Source organism: Podarcis pityusensis, assembly GCF_964106645.2.
Source record: "Podarcis pityusensis genome assembly, chromosome: 4".
Lineage (NCBI taxonomy): Eukaryota > Metazoa > Chordata > Lepidosauria > Squamata > Lacertidae > Podarcis > Podarcis pityusensis.
The window spans coordinates 57,447,398-57,464,442 of NC_138027.1; the positions used below are offsets into that span (position 1 = coordinate 57,447,398).

Below are 17,045 nucleotides of genomic sequence, written 5' to 3' on the forward strand. Positions count from 1 at the left end.
TGCTTCAGATCCGAGGCGCGCAGCCCTACGTCTGCTAGGCTTAGACCGCTGAAGTCCCTTCTGAATCTGTCCCCGCCCTGCACCAGTTTAAGAGGCTTGCGCTGCTCCACCTCTTTCTCTCTTTCCTTTTCCGCAGGGTCTTTCTGCCCGCTGGGGTTTCGCCCCTCCTGGATTCCTCCGACGCGGAATCAGACTGCTCTTGCCCCCTCCTGCGGGCTTTGGGACCTGGCCCCTCCTCCGGGCTCCCTGTACTTCCGCGCGCCTCTACATTTGAACTTGGCGCGCGCCCCCAACCTCTAACTTTCCTTTTGACAGCTACGCTACTCCCTTCACTACTCCCCTCCCCTTCCGGGAGGGTGGCTTGCTCCGACCTCCCTCCTTTCTCTACTGCCGGAGCCGCCTCCCCTGATACACTGGAACCTCCACCCCCTTCGCTGCACTCTGGCGGGGAGGCTGGTCCTGACGCCCAGCTGCCACTTTGGGATCCCCCGCTGGCCCCCTGCTCCTGACAAGTCCCCCCTGGGGCTCCCCTGGCCTTGACCACCGGCGCCCCCTTCTGGGAATCCTCTGATTCGCTGGAAAGACTCATGGAATCTCTAGAGTCATTGTCATCCTCTTCCTCGCTGTCCTGGGATTCATCCCCATCGCTCTCCATCTCCTGCCTACCCTGTGCCTCTGTCCCTGAACCCCTGACACCTCCCTAAACAGGGCTGCCTTCAGATGTCTTCTAAAAGTCAGATAGTTGTTTATTTCCTTGACATCTGATGGGAGGGCGTTCCACAGGTGCAACAGGTGCCGGGGGGGGGGTTGTTAACTTGGTGACCACCTGATTAACACAAAGCTAAAGTTGTTAGAATATACACGTGTTAAAATGTATTTAAAGTTTGTTTGTTTGTTTGTTTGTTTGTTTGTTAATTAAATTAGTATACCACCCTTTATCCAAAGATCACAGGGCAGTACTGTATATAAGTTGTGATACTTAAGGCTGAACCTACCAGTACCAGCATCACTCTCTGTCTCTGTCTCTGTCTCACTCCTCACCTCCAGCGAACTTCCCTCCCTCAGATGTTGCTGAACTACAACTCCCATCAGCCTCAAAAAGCATAGCCAGTAGCCAGGGATGATTGGAGTTATAATTCAGAAATATTTGGGTGGGGGAGGCTCCCCATTCCTGCTGGAAAGTATATTGTTATGTACTTCTCTGACTCCCAGTTTTCCCTACTTTTAAACCACACAAGAATAAAATGCACCGCTGGAAAAATACATCAGGAACCACTGTCAGATTTATTGGGGTGGGACATTTCTGTACAAGGCTTAACAAGTAAAAAAATTTAATTCAGTTTCTAAGATGTCAATATTGGAGCTGTAAAAGCTCAGGAAAAGCAAAAGGATCTTGGGATTTTCCCAACACTAGTGAAGTCAGTACTTCAGGCTACAAACATTTCTTCAGAACCAATTCTCTGTTCCTTTTGCTTCCCCCTCAAGCTGTTGGCAAGAACTGTCAGAAAAGATAGGGAAATACTCCTGGAGTCTAAAAGTTCCTCTTCAGGCTGTCCAGTATTAACAGAGGGTTCCCATCTTAAGAAAAGCAGACAGGCAAATAGTGGCTGTGTTTGCATAGCAATGTAAACCATAGTGAAAGTGCTCTTCCTCTAGCAAGAATAGAAACAACAAACCACCATCACTAGTTTAGTGTTACATCCGAATGAGATTGTAGATTTGTTTCACTCCAGATGAACCACAGCCCTCTCCCTGGGCAGAACACTAAGCCAGGAGTCATAGTTTGTTGCTCACACTAGGAGAGAAGTGAAGTAGGAGTGATCTCTGTATTCCTTGTAGACCATTAACTATGGTTTACTGTAATGTGTGAACACAGACAGAGATTCCAAATGGTCTGGTGGGATCTTGGGTTCCTTTATTCATTGGGCTACATTGCAGGGAAGGAACAACATAGTCAGTTGTTATCTGCCTGCAGTTGTATGATGGGTTATAATTTTTTTAAAAATTCAGACAGTAACAGAAATGCACCAGTGCTTGTAAACCTGTGCAGAACAAAATGCGTCCACTTCCCTTTTTAAAACACCAGAGTCTTTTATGAGTGATGCAGGTTTAAAACAAGTTCTGCTGCAGTAAGCTGCCATCTGAACAGGGCCTTGGGCTGGTGCTGAGGTAATGCTGCTGACTGCTTACTCATCATCATTACGCGATCAAATAGGCATTGAGACTGGAAGGGAGCACACAGTGACTGAGAATGCATGCAAACCATGGAGCCACAGAGCAGGAATAGCAACTGCTTTGCTCCTCCCTCAGTCCTTCTGCTGCCACGCTACCCAGAGCTAAGCCATGTCTTGCACAAAACAAACCAAGAAAAAAGGCTATGGTTATAGCTCATGGCTTGTTTAGCACAAGACATGGCTTATCACTGGGTAGCACAGCAGCAGAATTGGGCAAGGAGCAAAGCAGTTGTGGTTTTTTGCTCTGTGTACTTGCACACTATAGTTTGACTAAGCGTTACAAGCAAAGTAGGCCATTGGGAACATACGCTCTGTTTCTGATCCTGATGAGGGAGGGCCTAGGTGGCAAATTTCCAAATCTTACAGGTAGTTCCCTTTCTGAACTCTCAGCCCAGCACTCCAAGCTGCCCACAGATAAGGGCAGCATCAAAGCAAGCCAGTTAGTCTACAGCAAATCAAGTGGATATCAACATATACAAGCTCATTGCTACAACAGCTACCAATTAATAGTGGGGTTATATTGACTACCAAGATGGCTTCTGGAACAGTTTGCCTCTGATTCAACACACCTGTTTACCTTTAGCTGCAGTTAATATTACTGGGTTCGCTGTGGTTAGGCACTGCAGGGAAAATGTATGTTGCAGGAAGGAGGGAGAGAGTGAGTGGAGGAAAGGAATGAACCGTCCTGTGCACCACTCCCAGATACTTAATTATATAGTTAATTAAATGGCAGAGTTATGTTTGTATCCCAGCAAAAATTATCGAAATTGGATAATGTGGTTGGGTAATCGTAACAGCTTTTGAAACAATGGTTGGTGATCTTCCTCTTGATCAAACTGGTTGACTTGTTCGGCATTGGAAACTGTATTGTAAACTTTGGCCAATTTGATTTAAAAGTGCTCTCGCAGCCCTGAAATTCATATCTTTTAAGACTGAAAGTGGAGCTTTTAAATAAAGAAAATTGTCACCAGTAAGAAACTAGGGTGTTCAAAACAAAACCTCTGAAAACTGTTTGCTTCTGCCCTGTATAGATAGTATATAACTGCACATTTAACAGAGCTAAAAAGGTTGGAAATAATAGTCTGCCATATACAGTGGTTTAAAACACTAAGGCCTAACCTACTTTCTTTGTTTCCTCCTGTGACCTAGAATTAGTGATGTTGCTGGAATGGTGGTCTGGTACAGAATGCACTTTGTTCTCAGACCAGGCTACAGTCGATAAGTTTGGAAAAGAGCATGTCATCATCATCCTGAACCACAACTTTGAAATAGACTTTCTGTGTGGCTGGACCATGACAGAGCGATTTGGCGTCTTGGGGGTGAGTGCATCGAACTTGTAGCCTTGTATATCTTTTAATTTGAGGGGTATGGTCAGGTTTATTTTTCACCTTGGGAAAGGGAGGCAGCTGGGGTGGGTGTTTAAATGGTCACACCGGATAAATTTCCTTCCCACTAACAGCAAAATTAGATTCAGGTAGGTAGCCATGTTGGTCTGACGCAGTCGAAATGTATAAAAAAATTGTCCAGTAGCACCTTAGAGACCAACTAAGTTTGTTCTTGGTATACGCTTTCGTGTGCATGCACACTTCTTCAGATATACTGAAACAGAAGTCACCAGACCCTTATATATAGTGGGAGGGTAGGGTGGGGTTTTTCTCAGGAGGGTAGTAGGAGATGGGTGATTGACTCAATGGGTATGGTAAACCTGTTGATGACTGTTAATGACTGCAGGAAAAAGCAAGTGCTACAGGAAAAGCAAGGGATAGTGTGCAGATGATTAGCATATGTAATGAGACAGGAATCCAATCTAAAAGTAGAATTGAGCATTTCAGACTCAGACAGGTGAGACAAAGATTCACATTCCCAATTCAGCCCAATTGACCTTGGACCAATCTCTCTCCTCCTCCACTTTTACACACACAAACATACAAACACACACACACACACACACACACACACACACACAGAGAGAGAGAGAACCCACCCTACCACATATGGTTGTTGTGAGGATAAAATGGGGAGAAAGCCATGTTTTTTAGAGCTCCTTGGAGGTAGGATATACATGTAATAATAATGATGATGATGATGTGACTAGTAATTTCCAGGAAACAAAAAAACAACATCACCTTACTAGGCCGCTTCAGAACAGTTTTGGGAATGGCACTATTTGTAAATGATGTGTTGTAAACAAACAAATGGATACTATCTTGTGGTGTTCCTTTCAGAGTTCAAAAGTTCTTGCTAAGAAAGAGCTGTTGTACGTGCCCCTAATTGGCTGGACATGGTACTTCCTGGAGATTGTTTTCTGCAAAAGGAAATGGGAAGAAGACAGAGATAAAGTTGTCGAAGGTCTAAAACGATTGTCCGATTATCCAGAGTATATGTGGGTAAGTTAAGTTTTGCAAGGCCTGTACTTGGCACTTTGAACAAGATGGTGAAAGGTGTGGTCTTCCTTCATGGTGGGTGTGGGTGTGGCCATATTAAGATTTTATATACGAATCTGTATGTGGATTCATGTCTAATAGTATATAGCCTTCAGTGTCTCACCTCAGGTAGGTTCTTCATCTGTATTTGGTTTAAACCCTTCATGTGTGCAGCTTATTCAATGAATTCCAACTTGAAATTGGCAGGCATGTTTGTATGTGGTACAAAAGTATGGGCCGGATTCAACTAACTGGCCCAGTTAGCCTTCCATTCTCCTCCCTTGAACCGCCTAAATTGGCTTGGTGGGGAGCAGCAGTCAGAAAAATCCCCAAAATAGTACATGGGGGGGGGGAGGGGGGAGATCATTCCATCAGGCAAGCAGCAATGCTTGAGCTGACAGAACAATCTCCTTAGTGCTATGTTGAATTTCTCCCATTTTTTTAGTGTGAGGTACAGATTTTGCTGAAGTGACCCTGCAACATCATTGTATTTGGATATAGTATTAATATGCTGAATACTAACACGCAATGCACAAATGGTCTGATGTGCTCCAAATTTACATGTTGGGAATCTCCCCCTGAAAAAATACAGTTTTTAATATCTTTTTTTTTTTTTTTAAAGCAATTTATTAGGTTTTACAATAAAAATAAACATAATAAGCAATATAACATTGATCTTAACATATTTTCACATTTTCTTTGGACTTCCTCACATCTCCCGCTCCCACTTTCATCGTTGTAACATTTTGTCAGCAATTTATCATCTTATTTAAATTCTTATATCCCTTCTATATTTCATAATCTTATAATTCTCAGAAGGAGCTAAATTTCACAGTCTTACTTATTTTCTTAAAAACTTCTAAATTTAGTGGTGCTCAGTTATTTTGATCTAGCATCTTATTTAGCATTCAGTCAAATTACAATACTTTTGTAAATAGTTCTTAAATTTCTTCCAGTCCTCCTCAATCCTCTCTTCTCCCAGGTCACGGATTCTGCCGGTCATTTCAGCCAGTTCCATGTAGTCTATCAGTTGTATCTGCCATTCTTCCAGTGTGGGTAGATCTTGAATTTTCCAATGTTTTGCGAGAAGTATCCTTGCTGCTGTTGTTGCATACATAAAAAATGTCTGGTCCTTCTTTGCCACCCCTTGGCCGACAATACCCAAAAGGAAAGCCTCTGGTTTCTTAGTGAAGGTATATTTAAATACCTTTTTCAGTTCATTATAAATCATTTCCCAGAACGCCTTCACTTTAGGGCAAGTCCACCAGAGGTGGAAGAACGTTCCCTCACACTCTTTGCATTTCCAACACTTATTATCAGACAGGTGGTAAATTTTGGCAAGTTTGACTGGGGTCATATACCATCTATAAATCATTTTCATTACATTTTCTTTCAGAGCGTTACATGCAGTAAATTTCAATCCATTACTCCACAACCTCTCCCAGTCCTCAAACATGATATTGTGCCCAATGTCCTGTGCCCACCTTATCATAGCCGATTTAACCGTTTCGTCTTGTGTATTCCATTTCAACAGCAAGTTATACATCCTTGAAAGTACCTTAATCTTTGGTTCTAGCAATTCTGTTTCTAATTTCGATTTCTCCACCTGGAACCCTAGTTTCTTATCATTTTTAAAAACTTCTTTAATCTGAGCGTAATGTAACCAATCTCGCACTTTGTCTTTCATTTTCTCCAAACTCTGCAATTTCCAATTGTCTCCATCCTTTTCTAGTATTTCCCAATATTTTGGCCATTTAGCCTCCATATTGGGTCTTTTTCGGGCCTTGGCTTCCAAAGGTGAAAGCCACCTTGGTGTTTTATTTTCCAGCAAGTCTTTATATTTTGTCCAGACATTAAACAATGATTTTCTGACAATATGGTTCTTAAAGGCCTTATTTGCTTTAACCTTGTCATACCATAAATATGCATGCCATCCAAAGGCATTGTTAAACCCTTCCAAATCTAACACATCAGTGTCTTCAAGAAGTAGCCAGTCTTTTAGCCAGCAGAACGCTGCGGCTTCATAATACAACTTTAAGTCTGGCAGGGCAAAGCCCCCTCTTTGTTTTGCATCGGTTAAAATCTTAAACTTAATTCTGGGCTTTTTGCCCTGCCAGACAAACTTAGAAATGTCTCTCTGCCACTTCTGGAAGCACTCCGTTTTGTCCAAAACCTGAAGTGTTTGAAATAAAAACAACATCCTTGGCAATACATTCATCTTGATAGCAGCAATTCGGCCTAACAAAGAAAGTTTCAATTTTGACCAACTATCTAAGTCTCTCTTAATTTCTGTCCAGCATTTTTCATAATTGTCCTTAAATAGACTTAGATTTTTTACTGTTATGTTTACCTCTAGGTATTTTACTTTTTTAACCACATTAAGTTCCGTCTCATTCTGAAACCGTTCTGACTCTGTATCAGTCAAATTTTTCCCCAAAACCTTAGTTTTCTGTTTATTTAGTTTAAATCCCGCCACCCGACCAAAGTCATTAATCAGTTGTAATACTCTTTTCGTACTGGGCTCTGGCTTCTGCAGGGTCAAAACCAGGTCATCTGCGAAAGCTTTTAATTTATATTGTTTCTGACCGACCTGAATTCCTTCCACCAACCGATCCCCTCTAATCATGTTCAATAGCACTTCCAGAACCGAAATGAATAACAAAGGGGAAATAGGGCAACCTTGTCGTGTCCCTTTTTCAATTTTAAACTCTTCTGTAACCACATTATTAACTATCAGTTTAGCTTTCTGTTCTGAATATATCGCCTCAATCCCATTCTCAAAACCCCGTCCCACTCCCATCTCTTTTAAATTTCCCATCATAAATTTCCAGGAGATATTGTCAAAGGCCTTCTCCGCGTCTATAAAAATTAAAACTGCTTTTGTATTTATATCTGTTTGCAAAAGTTCCAAAATGTCAATAATGTTCCTTGTATTAGCAAACAGATGTCTACCTGGGAGAAAGCCGGCCTGGTCCTTATGAATTACTTCATTTAAAACTTTTTTAAATCTATTTGCCAAAATGTCTGCAAATATTTTGTAATCCACATTTAAAAGAGAGATGGGACGGTAGTTCTTAAGTTGTGTCTTTTCAGCTTCCGACTTTGGTATTAATGTGATGAACGCTTCCTTCCAAGACTCCGGTGCCCTCTTCCCCTCCATAATTTCATTGCTGACCTCCATCAAAGGTTGTATCAAATAGTCTTTTAATGTCTTATAGTACTTGGAGGTCAGCCCATCTGGTCCTGGAGATTTGCCAAGTTGCATGTTCTGGATGGCTTGTTCGATCTCCTGTCGTGTTATTTTAGAATTCAGGATTGTCCTATTTTCTTGTGACAATTTAGATAGTCCGTTTTTTGCCAAAAATTGTTTAATCTCAACATCGTCTTGCGGCCCTTGGGTGTATAATTTTTTGAAGTATCTCTGGAAACACTTTCTGATATCCACTGGATTCTGGATGTTTTTTCCATCAACCTCTAAGTTTGTAACAGTATTTAATCTTTGTCTTCTCTTCAACTGCCAAGCTAGCAGTTTTCCACATTTATTCGCCGACTCAAACGTTTTTTGTTTCATTAATTTAACCTTCCATTCAATTTCCTGATTTATCAATTTAGAATATTGTGTTTGATAAAGTTTAATTTCTCTCAGAGTTGGCTGTGACTTCGGATTCACTCTTAATTTCTTCTCTAGTTCTTTTATTTTATCCAAGATCTTATCTTTTTTCTCATTTTGTGTTCTTTTCTTTACTGCATTCTGTTGTATCAAGAATCCCCTCATTACAGCTTTGCTTGCGTCCCAGATTATTCTTTTTTCCACCATATTATTCATGTTTATCTCAAAGTAGTCCTTCAAAACTTTTTGGGCCTTCTTGGTAATTTCCTGATCTCTAAACAAATTGTCATTCATCTTCCATCTAAAGGATCCAGTTGGTAATAGTGTCATATCCATCTTTACTGCATTATGGTCGGAGCAGGTCTTTGGGCAGATTTCCACTTTTCTGACCTTAGGTACCAGGCCTCTAGAAATCCATATTTGGTCGATTCTTGTCCAGGTCAGTTGGGCTTCAGAAAAGAATGTTCCCTCTCTTCCTAGTGGGTTCTTTGTCCTCCAAATGTCAATCAAATCCATATTGTCAGTCATTTCAAAAAAGGTTTTAGGTAGTCTGCCGTCTTTTGTAACATTTTGACTTTGTGACTTGTCCATGTTAGTTGATACGACCCCATTCATATCTCCCATCATTATGATGTTGTTGTAGTCCAGATAGTCCAGCATTGTCTCCTGCAGCTTCTTGTAAAATTCCGATTTCCCTTCATTAGGTGCATAGATTCCTAATATCAGCAGTTTCTCTCCTTGATATTGTATCTCAATAGCCAAAATTCTTCCATGTTCATCTTTAAATAGGAATTTAGGTGACAGGCTCTCTTTTGCATATATCACCACGCCTCTCTTCTTAACTTTGTCCGACGATACAAATTCCTGGCCCAATCTTTTATTTATTAACACTTTTCTGTGGAGCCTCGTCACATGTGTTTCTTGTAAACAAATAATGTCCAATTGTTCTTTTTTTAATATATGAAATATTTTCTTCCTTTTTTCCGGAATGTTACAACCATTAATATTCCAGCTCAACAGTTGCAGAGACATCCTGAATTATCTGGTTATTTTTCAAGGGGTGGTATCTTGTTCTCAGGATCTTCAGGTTCCACAGGTGCTGGTGTTGGTACTGGCGTTGCCTCAGGCCCAGAAGGTAGTTCAATTCCTTTTTGAAGGTCCTCTCCGTATGTAGACAGGAATTTGTCTCTCTCTTCCAGTGTTCTTACTTTAACCTTTCTCCCTCTAAAGGTAAAAGATATTCCTTGGGGAAATTCCCACCTGAATGGAATTGCGTTGCTCCTTAGTAGTTTAGCAAGTTCAGAATAGGCGGCTCTAAGATCCAGCAGTAGTCTTGGGATATCTTTATAGATTTCAATTCTTCTATCCAAAACCTCCAGTGATTTTACGAAATGTAGGCCCAAGATCTTATCCCTTTCCTCCTTTGATCTCAATGTTATCAAACAGTCTCTGGGCCTCTCCTTCTTTATGAATCTTCCAAGTCTGAAAGCTGACACGATTTTAAAGTCCTTTTCTTCCAAATTCCAGAACTTGGAGAATTCTTTGGTCAAAAACTCAGTTAGATGTCCTTCTTCTGCCTCTTGTAATGATCTAATCCTCAAGTTATTCTCACGATTTCGCAGTTCTATCATGGAGAGATAAATCTGATGTTCCCCAACTTGTTTAGTGAGTGGTCTTACCTCTTGCTCTAAATTTTCTAATTTTTGTCTGGTGTCCTCAGCCAATTTCCGATTTTCTGCTGAGGCCTCCGTTAACTGTCCAATTGCTTGTGCATTCTGTACCACTTGTGTAGTTAATTTATTTAGACATTCTGTATTTTTGTCAATCTTTGCTGATTGCGCATCTACTTTCTTGTCCAAAGCTTCCAATTTTTCAAAAATTTTGTCTAGAACAGAAACAGATACTCCTGAGGCCATATCTTCCAATTGTAACTGCTCTGCTTCGCCCTCTCCCTCCACTTCTGAGGGCAAAGTAGGTACAGATGATCTACGTGTCTGCGAGGCTGAGGTTAGAGTTGTTAAAGTTGTTTGTTTAGCTCTCCCTCTTTTTCTTGTGCCACTCATTCCAACGTTATCTGTCAGTCAAGGTCACACTGAGTTATTCCCATGGGAATGGAAAGGTCCAGAGCAAGCAAACAACAAGGGAATCGAAAGTAAAATGTGCATGTAAAGTCACTGTTTTAATCCAATCCTCTAGAGGGAGCTTAAAATGTCTTTCAGAGTCTAATTTAATGTCCAAGAACCTTCAAATACAAATGTTTAGCAGAGTTTATAAATGGTCACTTTGTTACAGACAGTGCTTATTTATCTCCAAAAAGAATGTTTCAAATTTAAAAGGTCTCAATACCCTCAGATTGTTTCAAGTTCCAATATACAGTATCCAAATCTGCAGTACTGACAGCTCCCTTAGTGCTCAGGCAGCTCCTGACTCTGGGTTTCACCTTCTAATTTGTAATCCAATAAAAGGAGGAAAGTCAAGTGCAAGTAATAATCCCAAATCTTTAGCTTAAAGTCTTTACTTTAAGATGCAAGTTCAATAGATGCTTAGATCTGTAAAGCTTAGGTCTTTCTTTCAGCCTCCACTCCTCCAGCTGATTGCTTTTTTCAAGTTCAATGGCTGCGGAAGACGGACTTCCTGCTTCCACGTCTCTCCGCTTTCAGCCAAGTTCAAGCCAATTTAGATTTTCCCTTTAAAGTCTCTAATTTCAAGTGACTCAGTCTTTTACTCACAAGTTAGTTGCTTTTCGTCCGAATCCGTAATTTAGCAGGAAAAGGGATCAGCGCTCACCGGCAGCAGCAGCGCGGCTTCGCTCCTCAGGCTGTGAAGCAGCTCTCAGCGCCGCAACCCCCCTCCGCGCTCCGGAGCCCCTTACGGGGTTCCTTTTGCGCTTGGAGGGTCGCTCAAGGCGCCCACCGACCCTCAAGACCCCAGGCTCTTGCCGCCTGGGGTTTTCCAGAATGGGTCTCCGCTTCGCCGTAGCGGACGACCCGTTGCCTGCGGAGCCTCCTCTCCCATTCAGAAGAGGACCGCCATTGCCGTTCGCGCCGCCCCCGGAAGTCCAGTTTTTAATATCTTTATTGGAAAACTAAGTGATGAAATGACCCTAAAGAGGATGCTTTGAGCATGTGAGGAAATCTGAGGTATGGGCATGTTCTCATTCTAAATGAGTTCTGGGTCAGGGTCTCCTATTCGAGCCTGAGGCCTTAAGACCTAGGAATAGGTGGAATTCAGACATCAGCAAAAGTGCTGAGCCCTCTGTTCAAGTCAGGATGGTGATGGGAGGCAAAACACTTCAACAGAATATGTCCAGCAAGCAAGTAGTCATGGGTGGCAGTCTAGTGCTGGTTAAAGCTCTCGGGAGAGAGGGATAAAGTGTTGCAGCAGGGAGGAGTGTGGCATTGAAAATCTCCCCATGAAAGATGTGGTGGTGCTCTGGTTCTGAGGTCCATGCTCTAACCATACTGGTAAGTCTCCTCGTGTACCTGTTGCCAGCTCTGGGACTGGCATGGTACTGAAGGTGAGAGAGATTTTAGAAGCTGAGGGGAGTTCTGGAGAGGAATGATTGGTAAAAGCAATAGTGCCTGAGGATTCTTCTCCCTTCAGTGGCAGCCTGCTGAAATGATTGAGGGAGAGGGTTTATCAGTGGCCACTAGGCACCATGGCTGTGTTCTGCCCCCATAGGTGGAGGCTGTATCCCTCTGACTACCCAGTTGCTTGGAACCGCAGGTAGGCAGAATGCTGTTGTCCTTAGGCATATGGTTGGCTACTATGAGAACAGGCTGCTGGGCTTAGATGGGCCTTTGGCTTGACCCAACAGAGCTCTTCTTTTGTTTCTGGGTCCTTGGTGTCATGCAATCTTTCCACTGATGCAAAAGTTTATGAATCCAGATACTGGTCCCCAGCAAACTCTCCATATGATTTCTTTATTTGAGAAGTAACACTTGGATGTTTCTTCCACCCCTCCCCTCTTGTTCTGTTCCATTAGTTTCTTTTGTACTGTGAAGGAACTCGTTTTACAGAGACCAAGCATCGTATCAGTATGGAAGTGGCAGAATCCAAAGGATTGCCTAAGCTCAAATATCACCTGTTGCCCAGAACCAAAGGTTTCACAACTGCCGTCCAGTGTCTCAGGGGAACAGGTATCTATTTCCTTGGCCTTCCTTGCAGTGTTTGTGGATGTGATTCTTGAGCGCATTCATTGCTGTTGGTCCCCAGATTATTATTGTTTTCTTCAGTGGAAAATCAGTATTGACTTTAATGTTGATGTTTTAGACCGCTGGATTTTATTTTGTAATTAGTTCTTAATACGTTAATTAGTTCCCCTTTGAATTCAGAGAAATTAATATTGCTACTTAGCACTTCACATTTCTAAAGTGGTGTGCAAACATTGACTAATTAACGCTCCCAGCGTGCATGTGAGGTGTAAGTTCGTGTTATGCCACACAGACAAGGCTGTTAAATAGGACAGATGGCTGGCCAAATACAATTGTGGGTTACAAGTTTTGCTATGTCTTTCCAGACAACAGCATCAAAACTGTTCTGCAGAATCTGGGGAGGTTAAAAAAGGTAAAGGTACCCCTGCCCGTATGGGCCAGTCTTGACAGACTCTAGGGTTGTGCGCCCATCTCACTCAAGAGGCCGGGGGCCAGCGCTGTCCGGAGACACTTCCGGGTCACGTGGCCAGCGTGACATCGCTGCTCTGGCGAGCCAGAGCCACACACGGAAACGCCGTTTACCTTCCCGCTAGTAAGCGGTCCCTATTTATCTACTTGCACCCGGGAGTGCTTTCGAACTGCTAGGTTGGCAGGCGCTGGGACCGAACAACGGGAGCGCACCCCGCCGCGGGGATTCGAACCGCCGATCTTTCGATCGGCAAGCCCTAGGCGCTGAGGCTTTTACCCACAGCGCCACCCGCATCCCTCTGGGGAGGTTAGGAAGACATAAAAAGTCACAATGTCCCCTTCCCTACTTACTGGTGGAAGGTTTATCACATTTATGCCATTCCTCATCCACATTCCTCTCCCTTCCCAATCTACCCAGGTGTTCTAGAAGTGTGACAGTGTTTTTTAAAGACTGTTGATAAAAGATTATGGCACTTCCCTTTGCAAATTGAAATTATCCCCCATCTCCACTCAGCACAACCCAGAGAAGTATAAATGTGATTTAAATCCTGAGGAAATAAAAGAGTGTCTAGCTTCCACTTAAGTGCTTAAATACTATTGATTCAGGAGCACTTATTTACATGTACTTTCCTCTGGATTGTGTTTAATCCATAAGAGCCACTCGAATCTAGGAAAGACAACAGAATTGAATCTGGATGAAGAACTGCCTTGAGCAAAACACTGGCTTGGATTAATTTCCCTTTTCTGCTAGATGGGAAATATTTTAACACACATTTCAGCATGCTTGTGAGATTCTGAGAGGTGAAGATACCTAATATTAATGTTAATTTTTTCTTTCTATATGTGAAGTAATTTCCCTTGTGTTTCTGTGAGTCACATATAGATACCCGTCTTCATGTATGTATAATCTCAGGGTTCTTCACTTCTGTTGGCTGCAACATGACTAAGATTCACACCCATTAGCTTAACACTAAAGCTGAGTTCAGATTTAATCACCAAACCACAACTTAGTGTTACATAAAGGAGGCTCTGACTCATGAGCTCCCTCGTCTCTTTTTCTTCCCTGTATGCTCAAGCAATCTGGTTCTCGCCATTATTTCGGTTTTTGCAGCAAACCATAGTTTGCTGTTGTGTTTTATACAAACAGGGTAACTTGCTTCAAATGTCATGTTAAACCACTGTTTAGCATTAAATGCATGAACCTGCTCCCTGTCCCCTCCTCTGGCTTAACTACAAGGAAGAGATCAAAAGCGTTCACTAACCATTGCGCCGAAGAATTGATGCTTTTGAATTATGGTGCTGGAGGAGACTCTTGAGAGTCCCATGGACTGCAAGAAGATCAAATGCATCCATTCTTAAGGAAATTAGCCCTGAGTGCTCACTGGAAGGACAGATCGTGAAGCTGAGGCTCCAATACTTTGGCCACCTCATGAGAAGAGAAGACTCCCTGGAAAAGACCCTGATGTTGGGAAAGATTGAGGGCACAAGGAGAAGGGGACGACAGAGGATGAGATGGTTGGACAGTGTTCTCGAAGCTACAAACATGAGTCTGACCAAACTGCGGGAGGCAGTGGAAGACAGGAGTGCCTGGCGTGCTCTGGTCCATGGGGTCACGAAGAGTCAGACACGACTAAACAACAACCACCATTGTGTTTAGCTTTATCATGTTCCCCCCCCCACACACACACCACAGAAAGCGAGTATCAGAAACCGCAGTTTGATCTTGGCTTGTTTGATAAACCATGATTTGAGCTAACTACCATTTGTCGCAATTCAGATGAAACAAACACTGCTTCTGAACTTCTCTTCACTCATGAGCCAAAGGAGGAGAGGGGCATGGGGAGTGCATGAACCAGAGACATGTTCAGTAGCAGTAAAACAGCGGGACACTTTGGGAATTTTGAGAAAGCAGTAAGATGCTTATTCAAGTCATACTCAATGCAATGAATGTGGCTGGTCCCAACCCATTTAAATGCTGTTGGAATTGCAGCACAGTTTTGTGTTGACGTTGTCCGGCCAGTGGAGCATTGTACTTGGGAGAATGATGTGCTTCCAGTCTCAGGAGCCTCACCTCATTATTTGGAACTCTGTTTGTATGCCTTGTTATAACAATTAAATAAGTTGGATTCTAGAGGCTAAAATAATGGTGACCTATTCTCATTTTCCACAGTTTCAGCCGTGTACGATGTAACGTTAAACTTCAGAGGAAACAAGAACCCCTCCTTATTAGGAATCCTTTATGGGAAGAAATACAAAGCTGATATGTGTGTCAGGTGAGCATGGCATGTATTTGAGAACATGGCACGTATTTCAGAATTGTCACAGTGTCCAAATATGTTGGTAAGTCTGCCTCCTTTTTCCCATGTTCTTTTACCGCATGGATTTGGGATACTTCAGCTGTTCAGGCTTAGTATGGAAGAGCCTCTTTCCCCCCATTAATATTAGAAGACGAAGGCTGTTGAATGCATCCAGCACGACTACGAATTCTGTAAAAGTAATGCTTGGCTCTGCCTGCCATTTCAGCATCTTCCATATTTGGTTTGACAAACCCATGTGGTCGTGGGAAAGTACATTATGTAAAGCTCCATAAATTCCTACTGCCCTCTCTTAAAGATTGGTGAACTGCATAGTACAGTCATTCGTGTCTTTTAGATAGCTGAGTCCAGTCTGGCTTGAAGTTCTCAGATCCAGTTGCCTATGCTTTTTCGGCTAGGCCTGCTGTTCAGCCATATGAATGGATGGCCCGTCTCCTCTGTTTTTGTTTTGTTCAGTAAAAGACTTGCCAGGAATGCTTTCTGACTGGATCCGCTTCAGGCGTATCTGAAGCAAGTTATTTCTACCCTTGTGAATGGTGATGAAGGAGGCTTTGTCATCTCTTTGGTGCCCCACAGATATACATGTCATCAGGCTTGCCACAGTCTTTGCTTTTTATGGCCCTAGGAAAAGAAGAATTATCTAGTTCAGGGCTGTCAAACAGAAAGCCCTGAAGGATTATGGGGCTTTTGGGGATCTCCAAAGTGGTCCACAGCTCACCTTTCACAAAAATTACTGAACCATCTCCAGACATTGCCCCTTGTACAGCTCATGGAATGACATGGCAGTGGCTGCCATTACTTGCCTCTCCCACCATAATTTTTTTTTTTTTTAAGCAAGCATTTTAACTCACACCGGTGCTGTGTTCTGAAAGACATGTGCTTTTGGGTGAGGGGTTATAGTTCAATGGGAGAGCGCATGATTTTTTAGATTTGTAGAGTTAGAAGAGGGGAAGTGGGTGGCGCTGTGGTCTAAACCACTGAGCCTCTTGGGCTTGCCGATCGGAAGGTTGGTGGTTCAAATCCCCGCGTCTGGGTGAGCTCCCGTTGCTCTGTCCCAGCTCCTGCCAACCTCACAGTTCAAAAGCATGCCAAAAAAAGTGCAAGTAGATTAATAGGTACTGCTCCATTGGGAAGGTAAATGGCATTTCCGTGCACTGCTCTGGTTTGGCCATAAGTGGCTTAGTCATGCTGGCCACATGACCCGGAAAAACTGTCTGCGGACAAACGTTGGCTCCCTCGGCCAGTAAAGCGAGATGAGCGCCGCAACCCCAGGGTCATTCGCAACTGGACTTAACTGTCAGGGGTCCTTTACCTTTACCTTTTTTAGAGTTGGAAGGGACTCCGGGGATCATCTAGTCCAATCCCCTGTGGTGCAAGAATCTCAATCAGACAGATGACTGTCTACTTAAAACCCTCCAAGGAAGGAGAGTCCACCACCTCTTGTGGGAGTCTGTTCCACTTGCACCCAAAGGTTCCCTGGTTAGATCCTGCTCCAGAGTAGGTGCTCAGAAAGACCCTTGGATGCTGCCAGTCATAGCCGACAACACTCAGCTCAACAGACAAGTTGTGTCTTATGTTCCCAGCTTCCTCAAGCCAACAAACTAAAACGGCATTATTTGTTATACAGCTATAACAGGGACAGCCAAGTTCCAAAGAGTCACAGTCTGTGTGGTTTCTCAACAGAATCTCTATTGTCATTTTAACCTTTGTCAGTACTTAGAGTAGAAGGACAACGGGAATTTCTTCACAAACTTCTTCAAGTTCCTGTGGTTATCTGACCCAACCTTTGGTCACCATTGGCCTGTAGCCTTCATTTGGGTGAAAGAAAGAGAATCATGCCA

At 42.9% G+C, this 17,045-nt stretch overlaps 1 protein-coding gene across 6 annotated transcripts in view; it reads left to right on the forward strand.

Annotated features, from left to right (window-relative positions):
• Positions 1-17,045, forward strand: part of AGPAT3 (1-acylglycerol-3-phosphate O-acyltransferase 3) — an 88,275-nt gene that overhangs the window by 63,371 nt on the left and 7,859 nt on the right. For all 6 annotated transcript variants that reach the window (XM_081003781.1, XM_081003783.1, XM_081003782.1 and 3 more), the window contains 4 exons: positions 3,384-3,553; positions 4,460-4,621; positions 12,253-12,406; positions 15,060-15,162. In XM_081003781.1, coding sequence (XP_080859907.1) covers positions 3,384-3,553; positions 4,460-4,621; positions 12,253-12,406; positions 15,060-15,162 — 589 coding nt within the window. The remainder of the gene's footprint in view (positions 1-3,383; positions 3,554-4,459; positions 4,622-12,252; positions 12,407-15,059; positions 15,163-17,045) is intronic.